This window comes from Alligator sinensis, unplaced genomic scaffold (genome assembly GCF_000455745.1).
Source record: "Alligator sinensis unplaced genomic scaffold, ASM45574v1 scaffold554_1, whole genome shotgun sequence".
NCBI classification, from domain to species: Eukaryota; Metazoa; Chordata; order Crocodylia; family Alligatoridae; genus Alligator; species Alligator sinensis.
In genome coordinates this window covers 572,153-595,972 of record NW_005842424.1, presented here as the reverse complement: position 1 = coordinate 595,972, position 23,820 = coordinate 572,153, and the positions used below count along the sequence as shown (strand labels likewise).

The 23,820-nt window shown below is 44.8% G+C and overlaps 1 protein-coding gene across 5 annotated transcripts in view; it reads left to right on the top strand.

Annotated features, from left to right (window-relative positions):
- Nucleotides 1–23,820, top strand: part of TBC1D9 (TBC1 domain family member 9) — a 78,080-nt gene that overhangs the window by 25,336 nt on the left and 28,924 nt on the right. For 3 of the 5 annotated variants that reach the window (XM_006030125.2, XM_025211695.1, XM_025211694.1), the window contains exons 2-4: nucleotides 1,171–1,281; nucleotides 18,795–18,913; nucleotides 22,224–22,452. In XM_006030125.2, coding sequence (XP_006030187.1) covers nucleotides 1,171–1,281; nucleotides 18,795–18,913; nucleotides 22,224–22,452 — 459 coding nt within the window. Of the gene's footprint in view, nucleotides 1–554; nucleotides 629–1,170; nucleotides 1,282–18,794; nucleotides 18,914–22,223; nucleotides 22,453–23,820 lie in introns of all 5 variants that reach the window. The other 2 variants (XM_025211696.1, XM_025211697.1) reach the window with 1 other exon arrangement.

Genomic DNA, 23,820 nt, shown 5'->3' with positions numbered 1-23,820 from the left:
GAGTGTTTTATACCAGAAAGAGGAAAGGTGAAGAAAAGATTTGTCTTGATATTCATAATAAAAATTCTAGTTTAATTTCCTCTGAAAGATTCTGCAAAATAAAGAACTAACAGAACAAAGGCTGCAAATGAGCAGGGAAAGGGGATTTTTGTTGGAATATTTGTTTTTAAAAAACTTTCTCAGTTTTGTTGCATGTAATTAGTAGTTTACAAAAGCTATGATGTGTTCACCCTTTGTCAAATTAATACTTGGGGAAAGGATGCTTTTGATAAAAGAATTATCAGCTTTCTTGAACTACAGTGCAAAATCTCACAGCATGCTTCTCTGAAATACTCTTTCTTCCTGCCCTCCCCTCCTCAGTTTTCTTATCTTCAATAATAATACTAATACTATAGAGAAAATTATAGGTAGCAAATGAGGGAATTTTCCATGTGGTCTGTCTCTTTCTATTTAATGAAAAGAATTAAAATATATATAAATTGTTCCCATTTGTGGGATTTTTAACAATTTTGCAGATTACTCTCTGAAATTCCATCAATTTTTATTGTTGTTAGGGGCAGGAAAACACCCACTAGAGCTCGATACAGAACAGCTTGAAGGCACTCTTGATGCCCCTTCAACAGTCTAAGTAAGCTTATATTTATTTTTAGGGAAAATTTACTTTCCACTGATACCCTTTTCATTGAAAATTAGCTGGTAGGGTAGAGAAGACCATGCTTTTCAACACAGATTCCAGAAAATGTCATAGGAATCTAGTTTTAAATATCTTTGGGTTTATTCTTCTCCTACCTGAAATTAGAAATTGAGTTCATCTAGTGAATAATCAGTGTATCTTAAAGAAATTCCTAAAGATTGAGGAACTGGAAAAAGACTTAGAAACTAATTTTAAAATATGCTTTTAAATAGCATCTATATTTTAAAACCTGTTTGTCTTTCAGCTAACATCAGTTCGTTAGAAGTTGCCATCTATTTTGATGGTAGATCTTATAGCTTTGGCAGAAGTGTTGTCACCTTTATGTAGACAAAAACAAGGAGCATATCATTCCTGCCATGACAGCTGAATGGGGAGAACTGTTGGATAGGGTTATGGGGAGCACACTGAACTCCTGTCATGAATGGTAAGGAGGCACTCAATGCATATTCACCAACACAGAATTTCCTGTTTCACAGGTCTCCTCGTGGGTACTCTTGATGTTGTGCTGGACTCCAGTGCTAGGGTGGCACCATACCGGATCCTCTACCAGGCACCAGACTCCTTGGTATACTGGACCATTGCCTGTGGTAAGAATAAAAACACTAAAATAGAGCATTGTTTGCTGCTGGTGGGAAATGTGCCCCTAAGCTGAGCACTGTTTTTTTTTTTGTGATAATTCATTGATCAGGTTGGAATAGAAACCCTGTTGATGGGACAGGTATTTGTGAGAACACATATTCATGAAACATGAAAGACTTCTGTCATTAGATTGTTGCTGAGATGGCTATTTTAGCATATAGCTGGATGTTTTAGCATGCAACCGATTCTGTTCCTGAGTCCTAGAGTGCAGTGTGTGAAGAAGGCTCCAGATCTATTTGTTTCATCCCCAATAATAAAGCAGCCTATGGATAATAGATTGCACCACAGTAACTCAGCCATGGTTGGCCAACCTTGCACGGACATCTGTTCAGCTTGATAGCCCTGTCTGTAATTTGTGTACAGAACACAAAAAGCTTCTGAGTGCCATCTCTGGTCAATCTCAACACTTCAAGGAAGCTTTGAGGCATCACTGACCTTAAAAAACAGAAAACAAATGAGAGAAAACAGGGGATTCAAAGGAGACTTGCCATCTGATTAGCATTGCCATAGCTTCTGAAGTTGTCTGTAAGCAAAACTACTGATAGATAGCACCCAGTAATGCATTCCAACATAACAAGAGGTAACTCTTTGCACTTCACTCATGATAATAGTTCCTCTTCCCTTTTTATAGATGCATAGATTTGGAAAGCACTAGAATGGTTGTCAGGTTTAATTCCCTTAAAGAATTTGAGAATGGTACTCCTGAATCATCTCTATCCAATGTTCGTTCAGCCTTTTCATGAAAACCTCCAATGAAGGAGGTTCTACAACTTCTCTGCATAGTCTGCTTAACTGCCTCACTGATCTAACATAAAGAAATACTTCCTGATTTAATCTAAAGCTACTTTGCTGTAATTTGAATCCAGTTCCTCATGTCCTGCCCTCTCTGGCAAAGAAAAACAGCTCTCTTTTCTTTATGACACTGTCATGTCCCCACTTAATTGCCTTCTCTGCAAGCTAAACAAGCCTAGTTCTCTCAACTTTTGCACATATAAAATGGTCTTATTCTTTACATAATTGAGTAGATCTATATCAGATGTTCTTTAATTGGTCTGTAACTACTTCTGTTAACTTTTTTGCTCCACAGCTTTACTGCCCACTTCCCTTTCTAAGTGATCACTTTCACTTAGAAGTGAAAGTTATTATTCTAACTGATGTTTAACTTGGTTTGTATTCCTGGCTGATTTCAGGTATTTTGTATCCAAAACCCCATGTAACATCTGTCTCCAAAGTTGGTCTGATAAAAATATTGCCAAGTAAATCCTGTTTCTTTCTTTTCACTTGGAATATCACACCTACTACAACACTGATCCAGTATAATTGCAGTCCTATCTTGGCTCTGTTTATCGTCCTAATCAAGTAAAATAAACACCCTGAATGATATGTTTTCCAAGTAATAAATAGTGGACAGAGGGGCACAAAGCCCCATGCGTGATTGTGGGAAGAATATGGGAGCCTGGTGTGAGAGGTGGGGAGAAGGGGGACGCACAAAAGCTGTGAAAGGAGGGGAAATCAAGGGACCTTAGTGTGGGAGAGGGAAAGATAGATAGCTCTTGGAATATGGAACATACAGAAACCCTAGCCTGGGGGAAGAAGTGGGGTGCTCTGCTGAGGAGGGTGCACAGAAGGAAAGGAAAGGAATGAGAGACCCACAGTGCCCAGGATGAGCAGTTGGTTGAAGGACTATTATGCAGGTATGCAGATCCCCTGTCATGGAAGAGCAGCAGAGCAATGAAAATAGGGAACCCAGATCTTGGGGGAGAAAGAAGAGGAACAAGGAGCTACCCCAAAGGTAGGAAATGGGCACTGTGGTATGGCAGAAGTGAGAGTATGGGGGCTGTCATGGGACTGCCAAAGAGCTTGTCCACTCGGACACTGGACTTGCAAGCTATTCAAACATTTCTGTCCATGGCCTTACCCCCAACTCTTGACACATTTAGAATCTGGCAGGAACACTTAACTCCAAGGCTGAAATACAACCAATATGTAGTTGCCATAATACAAAGTTATAACACAACAATATGGCATTTATAAGGCAACTGGGAAGCAACAAAGCCAGATCTTGCACCAAATGTCTGCCCTGCCCCGAAGGTCTTGGGGATATTATTTCCCCTGTCAGCCATGAGCACTGTAACCCTGTCCTAACTACAGTAAAACCTCAGAGATTAGTCTCTTCCTACTAGGTCTCTTTGTTCTGAGCTTTTTCAGTTCCTAATTGTTAAAGGTTTAGTCCATTCACATGTGCTGATGTCATTTGGCTCTTGATAACTGTTTTTATTTATTCAGAAAGCAATGTGCCATTCAGTCACGTTCCCTACCACTCCAGCTCAGGGAGCCTGTTGAGGGTAGTAGTGCACAGGAACATGGGAAAACTGAGTCATGTATATTGTTTTAAAAGTACATAATTGCAAAGATTCTTGTAGGGTCATATACAAGACCCCTAACATGGGTTGAAGGGTGAATTATGAGATGGTAGTAAAGGCGTGTGATGTCCTACACATAGACTCTGACATGAGAGAGCAGAGCGGGGAGGGAGTGTAGAGGATGAGCACAGGAAAATCTCCAGGCAAGAGAAATAGGGAAGTTTCAGGGAGCTGTTAAATGGAAGTGGGTAGGAAGGTATCCAGAGAGCTTGCATGTGGAAAAGAGGAAATGCCAAGAGTTCTAGGTGTGGTGTGCATAATGAACTTGACCTGTAGAAGCTGCAAAGCTTGAAGGACTCCCCAGCCCTACCCAGGCATTTTGTGTATTGTAATGTTCTAAAACTGCAAGGCCACTCATTTCCAGCTTTCATTGAGAGGTTTGCAGTCTAGTGACATGATTTAATGAATAAAAAGTGGTCTTCGCCATGGCTGATGGTTTTTAAAGTCAGTTCTGCAGCAATCACCATACCTAGGGTTCTAGTAGTTAAAGTTTTGTAAAGTATTGTTTTCCTCATTTCTCCCTGCCTGAACCTGTTGGTCTAATTTTCTGTTGTTGGCTTTATTCTTGGCTAGCAATCCTGTTCCAAATGTGGAGCCTGTAGATCAGTGGTTCCCAACGTGGTGCCCATGGGTGCCATGGTACCCCCCCCAAGGTTTATTCAGGTGCCTGCGTGCATTTTGATGATCAGTAAAAATCATTATTCCAACAAAAAATGCTGTCATGTTGGTGCCCGCTGCTTTTTCTTTTTAAATTTGAATGTGCCCTTGGGCACAAACGTTGGGAACCCCTGCTATAGCTCCTTTTTTGGAGCTGGGAGTCAGTGAAATGTAGTTATTTCCCATTTCCACCAGGGGGTGTGGTTATTGAAAAGAATAGGCCTGAAAACCCAACTCTGGTGGAAGAAGAACCATATAAAACAGGGGCTAGCAATCTACAACCCATGGGCTGAATCCTCTGTCCACAGGCTGGGCTGCAGTGGTGAGGGGGCTTTGGCAGCAGTCACTTTCCTGTGCCACCATGGAGAAGTGACAGCAGGGGAAGCTGTCCCTGTGCCTTCTCAGGGAGAAGCAGTGGCAGCACCTGCGTCCTGACTTCTCGCCTGCCCGTGACCCATATGGGACCACTCCTGTCCATAGCCTAAAAAGTTTGCCATCTGCTGATGTAGGGTGCAGAAGTCATGGAGAATTTACCCAATCTCATGGATGAAGATTGTCCAGCACAACATACTCTCATCCAGAACCAGAGAGAGTAGGATGGTCTGAGCACCATGGTACTAAATGTTGTGAATAGACCTACTAACTTTGACAGTGAGCAGATAAAATAAAAGTAGAGCAGATAGAGGCAGCAGTGTTAGTTGTGCTAGTTTGAAGTCAGGTGATTATCCATTCAGACAACCATCCTTTTTAAAAATGTTTTAACTATATCCACCTAATAGCCTTAGATGTGCAGTGGAATTTAATCTAAAATTAATGTAACATAATTGGTCCATAGTGACAAGTAATAGTGAAACAGATTTTAATTAAATGTGGCCTTTCTGAATAGAAGATCTTCAGCATTATGGAGGTCCCTTTTAGAAGCCTCATTTACATTTGCTATTTTGTACTAACTCCCACTCTGCTGAACAATAGCAGGTGAGGGTGGTCGCAAACAGCATGTAAGCAACCTCTTCTTCACTCACCAGTGTGTGGTTTCCAGAGAGCAGCGCTCTCTCCCAAATGTTGAGTCAAGAAAAAGATTTGAGACATAGAGCAAACCCCAATCCCAAGAAACATGTCACAACTCTGGACAGTCAGAACTTCAAAAGACAGTAGCTCTGTTCACACACAGAAAAAGACCAAGCATGACTGTATAACGGGTTATTTTGTGACTCTTGCAATAGCAGTAGGTTTTTGTGGGATTTTTCCATGATCTCTGTACATCAGGGCTGTTCAACTTCTGGGCACCAGGAGGCCATGTGCTGCAGACTTCCAGGTTGCACTCAAAGTAGGCTGTACACCACAAGGGTGGCCCTTCCAGGGTCCCACCTGCCCTGTAGGTAGTCTGGCTACTTTCCCAGCAGTGCGTGCAGCCTAACCCCCTTCCTCTGCCACCTGCACAGCTGGGTGCAGGGGGAGCACTGGCAGCACAGACCTACACCCACCGCACCGCCTCACCTGCAGGAGTGGAGGCAGGAAGCAGAAGCTTGAGGAGGAAGGGGGAAGCCTGGAGATCCTGACCATTGTAGTAGCTGGAGCAATGCAGGAGGGAGTGGTTCCCTGGTGGGAGCCTCCAGTCTGCATGTGGCCTGTGGGCTGCCAGTTGGACAGCCCCGCTGTAACATTACTTGGTTTATATTTTAATTAGGTAGGAAATGTTTTTATTCTACTTCAGATCCTTAGAATTTGTATTTCTAATTGGAATGACAGTGTAGATGTTAAAAATGTACCTATTGCCTGTATTTCCTGGTTGTTGGTTCTTTCTTGTATTCGTTTGTTTTTGGTGTTGTCCTTCTGACTTCCAAGTTTATTTTTGTTGCATCAGATGACTGCAGTAGCTGAAAACTGCCTCCATAAAGGGAATAACAGCTCATAAAAGGAAGTAAAATCTTTCTGAGCACAAATTATTCATTTCTGGTGCAGTGAAAGTGAACAGCTGTCTGTTGCCTGAGGACATTACACCATGATTATTTTGTGGCCTTTTGTGACTCCATTTGAGGATAAGCAATTTTTTTCTTAATCACTTGAAGGTTTTTCTGTTGCACAGAGGGTATAGTAGCCCTGCTCGCGCTGCAGTGTTTGATTGTGTGACTCCATTTGTCTTACCATTTCTCTCTTTACTGTTTCCCTTACAGTTAGGTTGCTGACTGTCTGCTACTTATTCCCTCCCATTCTTACTGGAATTTATTACAGTGTCCTTTGCCTTCCCTAATGCAATAATCCTCAGCTCCCATAAATAGCTTTACAGAGCTGTGAAAATAGCATGTTTCCTTCCTGGCTTGTTTATGCAGCATCAACCCACCTTTAACTATTCAATGCAAGGATGCTCATGAAAATTAATCCTAATTAACTTTTTAAGGGGATTAGTTAAAGTACTTTAAATCCCTGTGCAAATGCTCTTCCTCAGAATTAAGTAGTCTTGATTCAGAGGTTAATTTTCACAGGTGAAGAGAAACTCCAGGGTCCACACTAGGGTGCTAGCTGATGAGCTTTGAAGCTCTGTAACTTTGCAATGGGGGCTTGTTAACATCAAGTCCTCTGATGCAACATAATGTAAAATAGCTTTTTGTAATCCCCAAATGACTGAGGGACAAGGTCCTATCTATTACACAGCCTAGAAGCAGATGGTATGTGTGACTTTGGAGCAGCTTATGGCATGCTAATTTCTTAACGGTCCAGAAGCCAAATATCAATTCATGTCAGACATTTTCCTAACACTTACTCTGCCTGCCCTGCTTGTTCTCCCCCCACACATGAATAATATAAATCTTCTGCTGATTGAACTAAACAACAAATTGGGCAGTTTTGCGGGCAATGGGGGTTAACTTGCAATAGTTTTAAAGCAGATGGCACACACCATTTGTTTCAACAATAGCCCACTATTGCTAGATTCTACCCTTTCTATAAAATTGGTCCTATTTATTGGTTGTCACAGTTTTCTGGATATAGATTGGTGTTTGAAGGCTTTTGTCTTCCTACTTTGTGTAGGGGAAAAAAGCCAATAGATTATTAAACACAAAATTCTGCATGAAAACCTTTTAAGGTAATATTTTCCAAAGGTGCATGGTAATTTAGGAGCCTATGTCTAACTGAAAGTCAGCATGGGGCTTACACTTGTAGTGTCATCCCAGGTCCCTTTTTGAAAATAGGACTCTAGTGCTTTGTTGAAATGGTAATATTTGGAAAATTGAGTGCATGATTATTCAAGCACAAGAAGGCAGTATACTCTCATATGTCCAGCATGTAGCTTATTTTTTTCTTTTCGTGTATAAATATCTGAGTCCAGTAGCAGCAAAAAGATCACTGTACTAGCCATCTGTCTGTAGTACTCTGACCATGTGTAATGATGACGTAGTCTTCACGTGGAAAAAAAATCTTTTACATGAAACAGCGTTATGGGCCCACATGTACAGACATGTGCTTGGGGTCTCCATTGAGTTCTAGGAAATCTGATTTGCCTTCTTTCTAGATTCTGGACTAACCAAAGTGTTTTGGGTAGTTTATTTCTATGAGGCAGGAGGACGTACAGGGGGTTGAAGATCATTATTCATTGCTTTATTTCTAAGGTAATCAAATCCTTCTTTTCTTGAATAACTTAACTTTCTTGAATAAATAAAATATCCTGCTTTGTAGGTGTCACCTAAATTGGTGAAAATAAATTCCTCCTCCTGCCCCAAGCAATTCCAAGTGATTCCTTTAACATTATTCCTCTGTGACTTTGCCCTTTTATTTTTGTGTTGTCTCTGGGGTCTCTTGTCTCTGTCATGTTTTTGAATAATGCATTGTTTCTACAATAATGATTTCTCTGATTTAATACTCCCAGTAAACTGTTCACACTCCCAGGGGGTTCTTCTCCTGCAGGTGTTTCTTGGTTATTAAGCTTATTGGGCCATATTCAGTCTTCTAACTCATGTATAGAATCTGTTTAGCCAAGTAGAGCTCTCTGCAGTTATCCAGTGCCATGATTTGGCCTATTGACTGTTTTCCCTGTCCCTTTGTCATTCAGGCACATCCATCAAAGTATATCACTTGGGGGCAGATCCAGAGGAGGCGCAGTGGTATGGTTGTACCCCTCTTTCACTGTGTGGGTCAATTGCCAGCAGCTCTAGTTCCTCACAACCCCAGATGCCTGGGTCGCCTGCTGAGCCTGAGGAGTGGCTAGAGTCCTGGGTGGGAGCACTGGGGGGCATCAAGCAGGAAGCATGAGAGAAAGGGGGAACCTGCCCACAGCAGTTCCTATACTCCGCTGATCTGGGAGCAAGGGAAGCCCCAGGACTCTTTCCTACCCTGATCCAGCCGTGGGCTGCAGGGAGTGGCTGTGCAGGGTGTCAAGCTCGGTGGCAGCAGCAGCAGTGGGCAGGTCCTTGCTCCCTCTCCTCACTCGTGTGTGTGTGTGTGTGTGTGTGTGTGTGTGTGTGTGTGGATGGATAGATAGATAGATAGATAGATAGATATAGAAATGCGTGTGTGTATAGATGTGTGTGTATAAAAGTAAAATTAGTTGAGCGCAGTGTTTTATTGATATATTTACAGTTTTAAAGCAGTTTGGAAGCCTACCAGTGCTTCAGTCACTGTAATAAAAGAAATTCTAAATACCTATACATTTTGGCATTTGATTTAGGGTTTTTTGGGCATAGAAAATCTGAGTACCCTTTACTCACCAGGACAGGGGTCCAGCTGCTGCTGTCTTCGCCTTTCCCCCCGCTGATTTGTGGTGCTGAGCAGCCCTGATGTGCTGGTGCTCTCCCCCTGCCCATGCTGGTGCTCCTCATTCTCAGGCCACATCCCCCTGCCCCCTCCAGCGCTGCCAGAGGGGCCACCAGCTGGCATGGCTAGGGGACCAGAGCCAGAGCCCTCAGCTTCCTACCTCCCCAGTAGCGGCTGAACTTCAGCTGCCAACCCTGGGAGGTGGCAGCTGCTGCAGCCAGAGCAGAGCACAGAGCCTGGCTCTCCCTCATCCCGCTTTTCTCCTGTGGGCAGCCTGGCTGGAGTGGAGAGCCCATGTTGGGGGAGGATGTGGGCTTTGGGATCGGGCTCCCTGCCCTGCTGCCCTTCTCCTGGGGTCTCTGCAGCCCAGTGGGCAGGACCCAGTGCAGCAGAGTGGGACCTGGCAGGGAAGCTCCTTGCTGCTGCGAGCTCTGTGCTGCCCTGGTGAGGCGCACCCTCTGTCTTCTGGCAGCAGTGAGGGTGGTGGCGTGGGGTTGTGCCGCTCACTGCTGTCGGGCGGGCTGGGGGCACCACTCCAGGGCAGCGTGGGGCTCGCAGCAGCAAGGAGCTTCACTGCCTGGCTTCGCTCTGCTCTGCCATGCTGGGTCCTGCCCACTGGGCTGCGGAGGCCCTAGGGGGAGGGCAGCAGGGTGGGGAGTCCAAGCCCACAACAGACAGACCGCACTCCCTCACACCTCCCACCAGCAGGCTCTTCTCCAGCTGTGCCACCCACGTGGTAGGAGGAGCCCCATGCTCCACTGCAGTAGCTGCTGCCTCCTGTGTGGGGCTACAGGGAGATGCAGACCCAGGTCCTTGGCCCTGTAGCCCTGGCAGCTGGGGGCCCCCTTCAGCAAGCCAGGTGGGGGGGCTGTGGGTGGCAAGTGAGGGGCACTGGCAGGTCCAGGGGGATGTTGGTGGGGAGTAAGGGACCTGGACCTGTGTACTGATGAGTGAAAGGGGCAGGGGGAGCTCTGATTTTGCAGGATAAACCCAAAATCAAATATCAAAATGTATAGGTATTTAGAATGTATTTTATTAAAATGACTGAGGCACTGGTAGGCTTCTAAATTATTTTAAAATTGTAAACATATCAATAAAACATTGTGTTTAATTGATACCTATATATATAGTGGCGTTTCATTTTAATTGCAGATTTTGGGGGGTTTAATCAGAGAATTTGCAATTTTTATCAGAGGATTTGTGGTTTTTAAACCGAGAAAACCAGGACTCCTGGTTTTCAGTAAAAAGTTTACACATCGTTAGTTTAAAAAAAAAAAAGTTAAAAAAATTGGGTTTGGTTGGCATCCTTGTTGGCAGCTTCTGCCTATGGCACCGTCTGTCCACCAGGGAAAGGGGTATTGTGGGCAAAGCCGATTCAAGCAGGGTGCGGCGCCCGGGGCAGATCCCAATCTCTGCTGGGCAGGGAGAGCTATGCCAGCTGCAGGGGCAAGTGTCTCCCAGCCACGTGGGGATCGGCTCCCTTGTAGCCGGCAACAGCTCTCCCAGGCATCTGGGGATCAGGGCCCGACCTGTTCCGATCCCCAGGTGGCTTGGGGACAGCTGCCCTTGCAGCCGACACAGCTCCCTCCACATTGGGGCTTAGCCAGGAAGCAGTGGGTCCCCTGCTGCCTGGTCTGACCGGGAACAAATTGTTTCCAGTCAGTGTCTACATGTGCGCTACAGCATTGTAGCTAATGTGCCATTTATCTGGTACCCGTATGTGTTGGTACTAGCAAATGACACATTAGACTGATTTAATGTGCAGTAAGTCGTGTGATCGTGTAGAAGGTCATGTTTACTGTGCATTAGATTAGTCTGTAGACATGTCCACTGAGAACAGATTTTTGTCAAACAAACTTGATCCCCTTGTTTGGCAAAATAGCTGCTTGGATGGATGAAGGGACTGCTATGGATCTAGTGTATCTGGACTTCAGCAAGTCTGTTTATGAACAGGTCTTGTGGGACCTTGTCAAAAAGTTGGAGAAGCGTGGGCTGGACAAAACTACTTAGGGTGGATAGACAACTGGCTCAATAGCCACAAGCAACGGGTAATTATAAATGGATCCATGTCAAAATGGCAGGAGGTATTAAGTAGAGTCCCACAGGGGTCTATCTCAGGCCCAGTGCTTTTCAAACTGTTTTATTAATGATTAGATTGCTGGCGTAGAAAGCTTCTTGAGCAAGTTTTCAGACTACACAAAACCAGGAACAATTGCAAAGACACTGGAGAATGGAAGCATAATGCAGGTAGATCTTGACAGACTGGAAAACTGTGCTGGAGCTAATAGGATGAAGTTCAGTGCTGATAAATGCAAGGTGCCACACCTTGGGAAGAATAATCATAAATACAAAGTAGGTGGTACTTGGCTACATAAGAGCACTATGGAGAAGGATCTGGGAGTCTTGGTGGATCACATATTCAGTGTGCATGTGCAGTGTAATGCAGCTGTGCCAAAGCCTGATGCAGTTTGGAATACATCAGTTAGGTGCAAGACACAGGAGGTGACTACTGATTAGTGCCTCTCTCTACTCAGCACTGGTTGGGCCTCCTCTAGAGTGCTGTGTGATATTTCAGTGCTTCACGTTATTTATCAGGATGCAGAGAAGTTAGAGGGTCCAGAAGCAGGTGACAAAAATGACAAAAGACTTGGAAGGAAAGTAATGTAAGGAGAGGCTGAAGGAGCTTGTAAGGCACTTAAAAGGGGACATTATAGCATTTTTAATATATTTTCTTCAAAGGCTGACATAAGAAGAGGGTAAACACCTTTTCTCTTGCTACAGAGAGTAGGACACAGACCTATGGCTTGAAGTTGCAGCAAGGTAGGTGTAGATTGGATATCAGGAAAAACTACTTTGCTGTGAGGACAGTGGGTCAGTGGACTAGACTACCTAGGGAATTTGTGGACTCGCCACCATTAGAAGTGCTCAAGCAGAGGTTGGACAGCCAGTGGATGGGGATGTTCTAGCCTATGTTCTACTATGGGTATTTCCCATGCTTTTGGACTTTCCTAGTTGGCATATGGAGCCAGGAATGAATTTTCCCTTTCCACTCCTGCTGCTATACATTTCAGGGGTTTTTTTGTTTGGTTGGTTTTTGTTTTGCTTTTTTAAGCCTTCCTCAGGCATTGGTATCCACTGCAATTAAGGCTGGAGATTATGATGGGTGCGCCAGTGTTCCTCCTAGGACTTTAATCCAGAGATTCCTGGTTAGAAGGTCTTGCCATTCTGCTCGGGGTCAGACCAGTTGTTCTATTTGGGGTCAGGAAGGGGTCAGTCCATACCAGTCTGAACCATGGTTAGACTGGTATGGACTGTGGGGGCTTTTTGCCTTCCTCAGTAGTAAGGGAGCATGGCCCTATACCTGGGATCTCTACAACCCTTTGCAGCAGCAGGATGTTGGCTGCCATGCTTCCCCTACTTTACCTGTGGCAGGTGAGGGCGTTACATTGTGCGTTGTGTCAGGTGTGGTTTTGCTACTAGGTTAGACAACAGATTTGTATTGGATGGTTTAGATAGGGATGAACCTGCCTCAGGCAGGAGGCTGGACCTCTCAAGGTCCCTTCCAGCCCTACTTCTCTAAGATTCTGTGATAATGTAGAATATGCTAATGGATGGTTTGCCATGTTTATGGCACCTTAAACTGGGTGGACTTATGCTGTGGTTAACATGTTAACCATGGCTTAACTGTAACACATAGATGGAACCATAAATATAGACAAAGCAGTGTATGCTTATCTTGCTAAGCTGGTCAAAGATATGTTTCTGCAGTAGGAAAAGAAAAGGTGTGTTTGAAGACATGATGGCTAAAAAGGCTTTGCAATTCTAGTGTAAAACAGTGCAATGATAAAGAAAGGTATGTTGTTAGACTTCATCTCATTCTTTGCCATATCAGGTTACTCTATTCTTGTGTCCCTCGAGGTGGTAAAAATAAAAAGTGGGCTCCAGGAGTAGGATAGTGTCTCTGTCTTTATAGATGTCCTTTTTTCCATCTTGTTTGTCAGCATTTATGAGTGTACTGCAAGGTAGTACCTTTGAGGAACTATGTTGATTTTATTATATTCCTTATGGAGACATCTTTGAGAACTGTCTTATATTTTCTAACTATATAATTACATTGAAATGGTTTTTGAGATTATGAATGGTTGAGTTACTAGGGGGGAGAAACATTACCTTCATTGTGCTTACATTTTGATACAGGATTCTGAATGTCTTAAGGAGGAAGCAGAAGATGATATCAGAAACACATTAATGAAAAGTGAGTTAGGAGGTGAGATAGTGAGGACATGACACACAACTCTCTCTAGGGAAGCAATGGAAAATAACCTGAAATCTGATGAGCCACAAAAAAGAAATAGATGACTTGGAAAAGTGCAGAGCCATCACAGTGATGTATTTGATTGCTGTATGGGAGATGAGCAATCATGCTGATGGTGGTCTAGTTTTCTGTATGTAATTTACATATATTACCATTGTTTCTTGCAGCCTTTTAAAAGCCACAGAAATATAAGTTAGTCTCCTAGGCTAAGTACAGACTGTTAAAAAGGCCAAGGCTGAATCGATTCGATCTTTCTAGGTTAGTCTAAACTGCGTAGATTGAAACAAGAAGCAAGTGAACAGACATCCACTTCTGATTCTGGAAATGCTTCCACATGCCTGTAGTGGCTCAGGCCAGAAGTTTGGGGGCACGAGAGCAAGTCCTCCCTTTGGCAATGGCTGGAAGGCTGGAGGGAAGCTGGGAGAGAAGCCCCAGGCTTCAGGCTTTTCCCCTTTCCTGCTCGAGCTGAGGGCTGGGGACATGGCTAGGCCCCTGCAGGCCTGCTGAGTATGACTGGGGGAGAGGTTTAAACCCCTACTCAGACCCGTACGGACCTCAGCTGGGGTGTGCTGGGGGTGGGGGTGGGAGGAAGCAGCCCCTGCCAGGCTTTTTCCCTGCTCCCCACTGGAGTGGGGGAGGTGGCGGGGGGCAGACCCCGGCTGGGTCGGCATGCTGAGGGGGAGGGGAGGAGTGTTTAAACCCCTTCCCTCTCCTGCACGGGACCCCAGCCTGTGTCTGCTTGGCGGGGGTGCGGAAGCCCCTACCTGGCTTTTCCCCACTCGCCACTGTAGCAGAGGGGGTGGGGGAGCCATGGCCAGATACCAGCCAGGGCCAGCACGCTGAGGTGGAGGGGAGAGAGGAGGGTTTAAACCCTGCCAGGGACCCCAGCTGGGAGCAGTGCCAGGTGAGTGAGGAAAAGCTTGTCAGGAGCTGCTCTGCCCCTGCCAGGCAGACCCCAGCTGGGGTCCTGCGTGGGTGGGGGAAGGGGCTTACCCCTCTTCCCCTGCCTCATTTTGCCGGTCTCGTGCCCACCCCCCTCCCTCCCCAGCAGTGAGTTGGGGGAAAAGCCTTTGAAAAGCTACTCCACCCCTGCTAGCTACACCCCCACTGGGGGCCAGAGCCAGGTTTCTCACCCCCACCCCCTTCTCAGCCAGCCAGAGCAATGAAAGTGCTGTAGCTAGGGAGAAGAGGGGTGGGGAACAGCCCTGCTCCACTGGAGCAGACAGCATAGTCCAGCCCAGGGCTGCAAAGTGTCCTGGGATGCCGGGGGTCTGTGAGTTAACTTGAACCGGGAAGGGATCTGATTCATAGATGTAGGGTTGGAAGGGACCTAAGTAGATCATCAAGTCTGACCCCCTGCCCTGAGCAGGAGAGAATACTGGGCTCATATGACCCCAGCTAGGTAATCGTCAAGCCTCCTCTTAAAGACCCCCAGGGTAGGAGCCAGCATCACTTCCTTTGGAAGTTGGTTCCAGATCCTAGCCGCCCTAACTGTGAAGTAGTGCCTTCTAATGTCCGGCCTGAACCTACTCTCAAACAACTTGTGGCCGTTATTTCTTGTTACTCTGGGAGGTGCTTGGAGGAGCAAGGTCTCTCCCGTTGCCTGCTGGTCCCCCCTGGTAAGTTTGTAAACGGCCACCAGATCCCCTCTCAGCCTTCTCTTGTGAAGGCTGAACGGGTTCAGGTCCCGTAGCCTCTCCTCGTAGGGCCTGCCCTGCTGTCCTTGGATCATGCGAGTGGCCCTCCTCTGGACCCTCTCGATGCTGGCCACATCTCTCCTAAAGTGCAGCGCCCAGAACTGGACGCAGTACTCCAACTGTGGCCTGACCAGTGTTGCATAGAGGGGGAGGATCACCTCCTTGGCCCTGCTCGTGATGCATCTGTGGATGCACGACAAGGTGCGGTTGGCCTAACTGACTGCGTCCCCACATTGGCAGCCCATGTTCATTTTGGAATCGATAATGACTCCAAGATCTCTTTCTGCTACTGTGCTTTCGAGAAGGGAGTTCCCCAGCCTATAGGTATGCTGCTGGTTCTTACTTATCAGCACCCTGCACTTGTCAGTATTGAATCCCATCCTATTCTCATTTGCCCACCCCTGTTACCAGTCCAGGTCCAGCTGTATTCTGTCCCTCCCTTCTAGCATGCCCACCTCACCCCAAATCTTGGTGTCGTCAGCAAATTTGAACCTTGTCCAAGTCGCTAATAAAGAAATAGAACAGTGTGGATCTGGGGCAAAAGTTCCATAAACTGGTTTGACCTAAATCATAGAATCACAGAAAGTGAGGTTTGGAAGGGACCTTGGGGTCATTTAGTCCAAACCTCTGCTCAAAGCAGGACTGTCCCCAACTAGATCATCCCAGTCAAAGCTTTGTCTAGCTGGGTCTTAAAAGCCTCCAAGGATGGAAATTCTACCACCTCTCTGGGTAACCTGTTCCAGTGTTTTTACTACTAATCCTAGTGAGAAAATTCTTCCTAATATCTAACCTAACCTTTCCTTACTGCAATTTGAGACCGTTGCTCCTTGTTCTGTCATCTGCCACCACTGAGAACAGTCTAGCTCCATCTTCTTTCGAACCCCACTTCAGGTAGTTGAAGGCAATTAGTCCCCTCCCAGTCTCCTCTTCTCTAGACTAAATAAGCCCAATTCCATCAGTCTTTCTTCATAAGTCATGTTCCCCAGCCCCTTACTATTTGTGTTGCCCTCCACTGTACTCTCTCCAGTTTGTTGACATCCTGTCTGCAGTGGGGAACCCAAAACTGAACACAGTACTCCAGATGTGGCCTCACCAGTGCTGAATAGAGAGGAATAATCACTTCCCTTGACCTACTGGCAACACACCTGCAGATGCAGCCCAGGGTGCCATTAGCCTTCCTGGCAACAAGGGCACACTGCTGGCTCATATTCAGCTTATTGTGCACTGTAACCCCCAGGGCCTTTTCTGCAGAGCTGCTGCCCAGTGAGTCAGCCCCAGCCTGTACTGGTGTATGGGATTGTTCCATCCTAAGTGCAGGACTTTGTACTTGTCCTTGTTGAACCTCATAGGATTTCTTTGCGCCCAATCCTCCAATTTGTCCAGGTCACTCTGAATTCTAGCCCTACCCTCCAGCCTCCCGGCTGCAGCCAGCCCATGCTCTCCGTAGCTGCTGCCAATCGTGGAGCCCAGGCTGCTTGCAGCAGGGCTTGCGGCCTCCCAGCCGCCTGCTGGGAGCAGCCCGGGCTCCGTCGCTGGCAGCAGCTACCCAGAGCCGGGGCTGGTCATGGCATGCCGAGCAAAATGGCCTCGTGTTCCATGCTTGGCATGCATGCCATGGATTGCTGACCCCTGTTATAACCTAAACTCTGTTCTTACTAGAGCTGAAACAATTGGATTCAAATAATAAGGAATTTAGCCTTCTTCCAGTTATTGATTGTGCAGTGAGCAGCTTGGCTTTCTTGAGTGCTGTAGATAGTTCATGCTCAGTTAGTTATATAAATTTCCTAGTCCTAAATCCAGTTGTGTTTTCAGGCATGGTTGGGCACATGGGTTACATAGTATAGATGTATTTCCCTAGCTGGACAAACATACTATTAGGGTGGGTGAAGTGTAGGGGTTCATGACAGCTGATCCATAGTAATTTTTAACAGTTGTTTCTTTCAAAAGCAGTCTGCTTCAGTTTAGCTTTCACTTATCACAGGACGGAATGGGTACACTAAAAAATTATTGTGGATCAGGTGACCCATAGTAATTTCTTTTAACTTGGTATATAATTTGATAGTCTGTTTGCGGTTGTTCAGGTTTCGGGGCACAACTCCATGTTTCCACATTCAGGTTCTACTTTCAGTAAATACTCAATTGAAATTCACTTTGTGTGAGAGATTCCTGTCATTGCTATATAATGTCTAAGTGCCCCCAACTAGGACCTATGTTTTCACTTTGATTCATTCTTGTTTTAGAAATAAGAAGAGAGAAGTCTTTGGAGGCACAAGCCTCTGTTCTCCAAAATACTTTGTAGTAGTCAGAAATAATTCTATCTAGATAAAATAAGTGATATTTATTGGAAGCTTACAGAAGATAAAACAGAAATAAAATGTTGTATATTAAATTCTCATCATGTAAAAGGTTCTTTTTAGTCTAGGCCAGCACTAATTCGCAGTTTATACAATTCATGTGGTAAAAGTAATATTTGACTCCCTTTGTAGAAAATCAAGCCCAATATAATTGACCCCAACTACTAATCTTTAAAAATGAAGGACATGTTTACAAAAGATATGCCTATCTTATTTCATAGACATTAAGGCTGGAAGGGAGCTCGCAAGATTATCAGGTCCAGCTCCCTGCCCAAGAGGCAGGAAGTATGCTGGGGTCAGGTCACCCCAGCAGGATAAGCATCCAAGCATTTCTTAAAGTTATCCAGAGTAGGTGCTTGCACCACTTCTGTGGGGAGTCTATTCCAGATTCTGGAGACTTGGACGGTTGGAGTGCCCTGGTGAACAGACGTTCTCCTGGTTCCTGATGCGCATCCCTGTATCCCTGTATACCAAGTCACCTCTAAGCCTTTGCTTCTCTAGGCTGAAGAGTCCCGTGCCTCTCCGCCTCTCCTCATAAGGCCTGTTCTCTTGACCTCTAATCATGCGGATGGCTCTCCTTTGGACTGTCTCAAGCTTCTCTACATCCTTTCTAAAGTGCGGAGCTCAGAACTGGATGCAATACTCCAGCTGCGGCCTCACCAAGGCTGCGTAAAACTGGAGGATGACTTCTTGGGTCTTGCTTGAGATGCAACTTGTACCATCAAAATACAGGATGCTTTGAAGACATTCTGCCACAAGTTAAATTTCCATTATGTTATGACATCTTTTGTTAAGTTCCACTAATTGTCTGTTTCAAACACATTTTATCTTAAAGCTTGTCAGTTGCCTTTATATACTGAGAGATTGATTTTCTTTAGTCTACAATCATGTATTGAACATAAAAAAATTCCTAGTATTCCTGAAAGCAGTGTATTGCCTTCTACAGATAGATTTCATTAGCATGTTATTAGAAGTCTGGGAATTCACTCTGGTCATTATGTCTAGAATTTATACTCTAGTTTTACATTAGTTTTTAAACTAAGTAATGATACCAGTGCATGTGGCATGTCACAAGATGATCTTAGAAATTGCCATCTAATATTAGTGAAATACGTGATTCAGGAAGAGCTGTTTCATAGTGAAGTACTACCTTTTTCAGTCCTAAATAATTTGTTTTAAATATCTCCTGTGTGGCTTTCTATGTGTGTGTGATTCATGATGAATAAGGTGTAGACATCAGCAAATTATCTACTTTTGTTCTTTTTACAGGTTGTTCAAGGAAGGAAATCACTGAACATTGGGAATGGCTTGAACAGAATCTTTTGCAAACTCTTTCCATCTTTGAAAATGAAAATGACATAAACACATTTGTCAGAGGAAAAATACAGGTAGCATGCATATGTGTAACCATTGTAAATGATAGAGGGGGCTCTAGGATGTGAACTCTTATGTATCTTATCAACAAATTGGACCTACTGGTCTCTACACTGCTCTGTTCCTTAAAACAAAACCTCATTCCAAGTTACCCTATGGTTATATCTAGGTTAAGGAAATTTGCAGTGGTTGAAATATATACATCAAAATAATATGCGAGTTTCCCAACTTCACCTGTTCTGTCCTTGGGTTCTGCTTCAACATATAAGGTTAATGGTGAAAAATGTTTTTTGGTCCAAAAGAAATGTGCAATGATTCACAAATATGCACAGACATTTTAGAAATGTATACAGATTTCCCTTGATTTTATGCAGTAGATGTGTTCCCAGGGAATGGCATATAAATCAAATTCGCATAAAGCAAGCCCAGTTTACAATTAAATAAATAGGGATGCATTCCCAGGGCAGTGATGGAGGGAAGGAGGCTGGGGCTAGGGAAGGGGCGGCGAGAGGGGTGCGCCACAGCCCAGTGACTGCAAGCAGGCGGCATCTGCCATTCCCAGGGATGCAGCAGGGGCAGCACCGGGCTCTCTACATGGTGCTCGGGGTGGGCGGCAGCCCCACTTGCCCCACCCCAAGTGCCGGGAAGAGCCTGGTGCCGTCGCCTCCGTTCTCGTTTAAAAAAAGTAACCCCAAATCCACATGTTTCTGTGATTAAAATGAAACGCCACTAATACATTAGATATCTATATAGTGGTGTTTCATTTTAATCATGGAAAAATGTGGATTTGGGGTTACTTTTTTTAAACTGAAAATTGGGGATTTTTTTAAATCGGAGAAAACCAGGATCCCTGGTCATCACATAAGGGCAAATTTGCATAAATCGAGGGAAACCTGCATAGGTATCTGAAAATAGATGCAGTGAGTTATAAACTGTATTGGCTTACAGAACATTAAACTCTTACAGTTACCAATGCTGATGTCTTAAATGAGTTTTGCTTTCTGTATTACATGGGAGAACTTGGAAAAATAATTTTGGCAAATAGTACCAACTGAATTACACCAAGTACACCAGTACAAAACCTCTGTGATCCAGACCTTTGATTCTGTCTAGCTCAGGGGTCGGCAATCTATGGGCCATGGGACCAATCCAGGCCACCAAGCAATGTCATGACACAGGGACATTGGTGGCATGTCCATGGAGGGTCATATGTACAGCAGAAGGGAGAAGCAGGAAGGCACCAGCCCACCTCAGGACTGAGCTGCATTCATTTTGACCCACTGCTTCTAAAAGGTTGCAAACCCTGGCCTTGCTCCAGTCTTGGCCATACTGGCCAGAGTGTATAATTTACCATGGGACTGATCTACAAGAGCAATATGACAGTGGCCGGCTCCTTTGCAGAGCAGATATACAAGGACTATTGGGCTTGCCCCAGTTCCTTGTAGTTTCTTAGCAGTAGGAAGAAATTGCAGAGCACCTGCCACAGCAATCATTGTTCCCCTGCAAACTCTAGGGTGAGACAGACCCTAGCCTTGCATACCCAAAAGGAATTTGGGGGCAGGCAGCCCTTGTATGCATAGTAATTTAAGGGAGGTCCCCCCTTCATCTCAAACCCCAGCAAAAGGTTCCTACTTGCAGAGTACCCCTACTTGCTTCAAGCACAGCCCTACACAGATTATTACCTGACTGCTCTGCTAGTCCCTGTCTGGTTGGGAATGTGTGCCAGAGCCCCTGTTCCAGTCCACAGCATGCCAAGCTCCAGGACCTGGCAGATGTCAAGGAACATCCCAAAACACAGCATCCGGGATGTGTGAAGGCAGCTGCATGGTTGCTTCTGTATCATGTGTCAGGTAGCAGCTGCAGCAGCAGGGACTGGTCCAGAGGCACCAGCATGGCACCAGCTGACCTGGCACCTGGTATGAAACAGCTTTAGGACACATGGAGGAACCACGCCACTGCCACAGATCCTCCATATATCCAAAAGCTTTTGGGATGGGCCTTGCAGTCTGCTTGGTGAGCTGTTTAAAAGCTTTGCAGGACATATTTAGGCCATACATTGCAAACCCCTTCTGTTAACTGGAACTTTAAAAAAAATATTATTGTCTAACATTACAGCAGTTTAAAAAGTACCAAAGGATTCTTGCCCAGCATCATTCTGCTTCCCAAGGTAGTTAGGTAGCCAGAACAGTTTGGAAGGAAAGGAATCTTTTCCTCTTAACCTGTGTGTTGGAGGGCTGTCATTAGCTCTTAAGCTAGGAACAGAAATTATACACAAACCTGTATAAATGATTGGAAACCAGTTTAAATTTGTAACACAGCAGAAGTTCAGTGCACATAAACCAGTTTTGGCCATTTTGAAAACGGTTTAAGATAAGCTTGGATGGATGTAGGTTAAGATAAACCTGGATGGACTTAGCTGATTTAGGTTCATTTAGCTTCTGTCTCAGATCCCCTCCAGATCCAAGTTAACTCAGTCTCCCAGCATTCCAGGATGCTTTGCACCTCCCTCACATACTGCTCCTCACAGGGTGGGCAAGCTAGCCTTGGCCCAAGCTGTCTGTTCCAACCGTAGGGAGACGTGCTCTAGCTTCTGACCTGATCCACTGCAGGCATGTGGCTACATTTCCAGAATCAAAAGTGAATGTCTGTTCACTTGCTTATCGGTTAAATCTATGCAGCTTAGACTAACCTGTGAAGATTGGATTTGTTCAACCTTGGGCTTTTTGACTGTCTGTACTTAGCCATAATGTTTTTGATCCTCTAGCCACATCTTGAATGAAACTGCACAACATACTCCCTTTATTCTGTTGGGCTAATCTAAAAGAAAGACTAGCTATGTGCTGGGATGCAAGCATACACCTCTCGCCTCCTGTTGTTTTGGAAGTAGAATGATAAAGGAAAACTGCGTTAGTCTCTTTAACCATATTTCTCTGCACTTGCTGGAACTTAATTTTCCTAAATTCATTTTTTTTCTACAAATTTTTCATTGACATTTGCTGAAAAACATTGGGTTTTATGAACACTTTTTTGACAACCGTAACCTCTCCTATTCGAGAAGTAAAGTGTAGTTGAGAGAAAGGGAGAAGCTTGGTTTGGATTTTGAGGCATAGGCAGAATGAGACAATGTGGTTGGTAGGACAAACTAAGTAGAACAGAATGCTGGTAGAACATTTAGAAAAGTAAGGAGCAATGGACAGAGGTGTTTTCCCTTTTTTGCATGACATCAGTGGTCATGGCATTTATATTGAAAGTATAATTAAACATAAAGTACATAATAAGCTTTTGGTAGCTATTACCCTTCATATTTTCTTCCTTCCTCTTCAGGGCATCATTGCAGAGTATAACAAAATCAATGGCATCAAGGAGGATGATGACACAGAAAAGTTTAAGGAAGCCATAGTGAAGTTCCACAAGCTGTTTGGGATGCCTGATGAAGAGAAACTAGTGAACTATTATTCCTGCAGTTACTGGAAGGGGAAGGTACCCCGTCAGGGCTGGATGTATCTCAGCATTAACCACCTTTGCTTTTATTCTTTTCTCATGGGAAGAGAGGGTATGTATAACAGTAAGACAGTCTGTACACACAAATGTTGGTCAGAAATCTGATACTGTTTATTAATTTATTTGTTGAACATCAAGAACGCTTTATGTATGCAAATACCTAAGTAACTATGCTCCTTGCCTCAAGGGAGTATAGCTAGATCACATCCTAAATCATATCGATATACTGTACTTCAGGATTCAGCATTGTTGTGATGGTTTTATTGTGTACAAATATGTCCACATAAAAATATCATATGAGGGTGGCAGGATCTGTATAACAAGCTGCAGAGCCATGGGATAAACTGCATGTGCTAGGCTGCTCTGACTGCTTAGCTGATACACTTCCCACAAATACAACTACTTCTGAGCAGATTCAACTATCCTATGAATAATGCATGGTTTTCTGCATGTGACTTAGTAAGGTTAAAAGGATTCTCAGATATTTGTGTTTGTGGATTCTCCTACAAAACTTAAGTTTTCTGTCAGACAAATAGAATAAGATACCATATACTAGTGACAGAAGAGCTCCTAAGGTGCATATAAATTTTAAAATGAAGGACTGAGATAGTAAATACTGTAAAATCTCCGTTATCTGGATTCCCCGGAGTGAGGGGATTACTGGTTATATAAAAATTCCAGTTTATCTGAAAACCCCTGCTGGGGGTTTTCAGATAACATGGAGTGGAGGGTATGGGGGGCAACTGCATCTGGAGTGGGGGAGAGGGGTAGTGGTGGCCGCCCACGGAGTGGCGGCAGTGCAGGGTGGTGGGTGGCAGCTGCTGCGTACAAACTTTCCCCCACCCACCTCCCTCTGTGTCCAGCCAGAAGTTCCAGTTAATGGAATTTCCAGTTAGTTAAATGCTGGTTAGCAGAGATTTTACTGTAGCAGACATAACTAATGCCATCTTACCAATTGCTTCCATAAACACTTGCCAATCCCTATTCTAGACAGCTGCAAGGTTTTACAGTTTGGGGGGGAATGGGATTTAACAGAGTTTCTTTAGCTCCAAGCGTGGGTTGCTTCTAACCCAGCCAGAGCAGAAGCTGGAGCCACTGCTTCTCCCCTGACGCCCTTACTCCTCCATAGTGCTACTTTTGCTCCTTTCTGCTACCCGAGTGAAGCTCCCCCACTACTGAAACACTGAAGAAGCTCACTTTCTCTATGGGCTGGATAAAATGGCTCCAAAGACCAGATCCAGCCTGTGGGTCATAGATTGTCAATACTGAATTATAGGATTAAAAACATTCAGGGATGGGAAATCTATCTGACTTCTATTAGCATTGTCACGGCGGGGTCCTCGCGGAGGGCCGTGTGCTCCTTAAGGTCCCTCGCTCCGTGTCAGGCCGGCCCAAGGCACCCTCTAATTCTCGCCCGCCA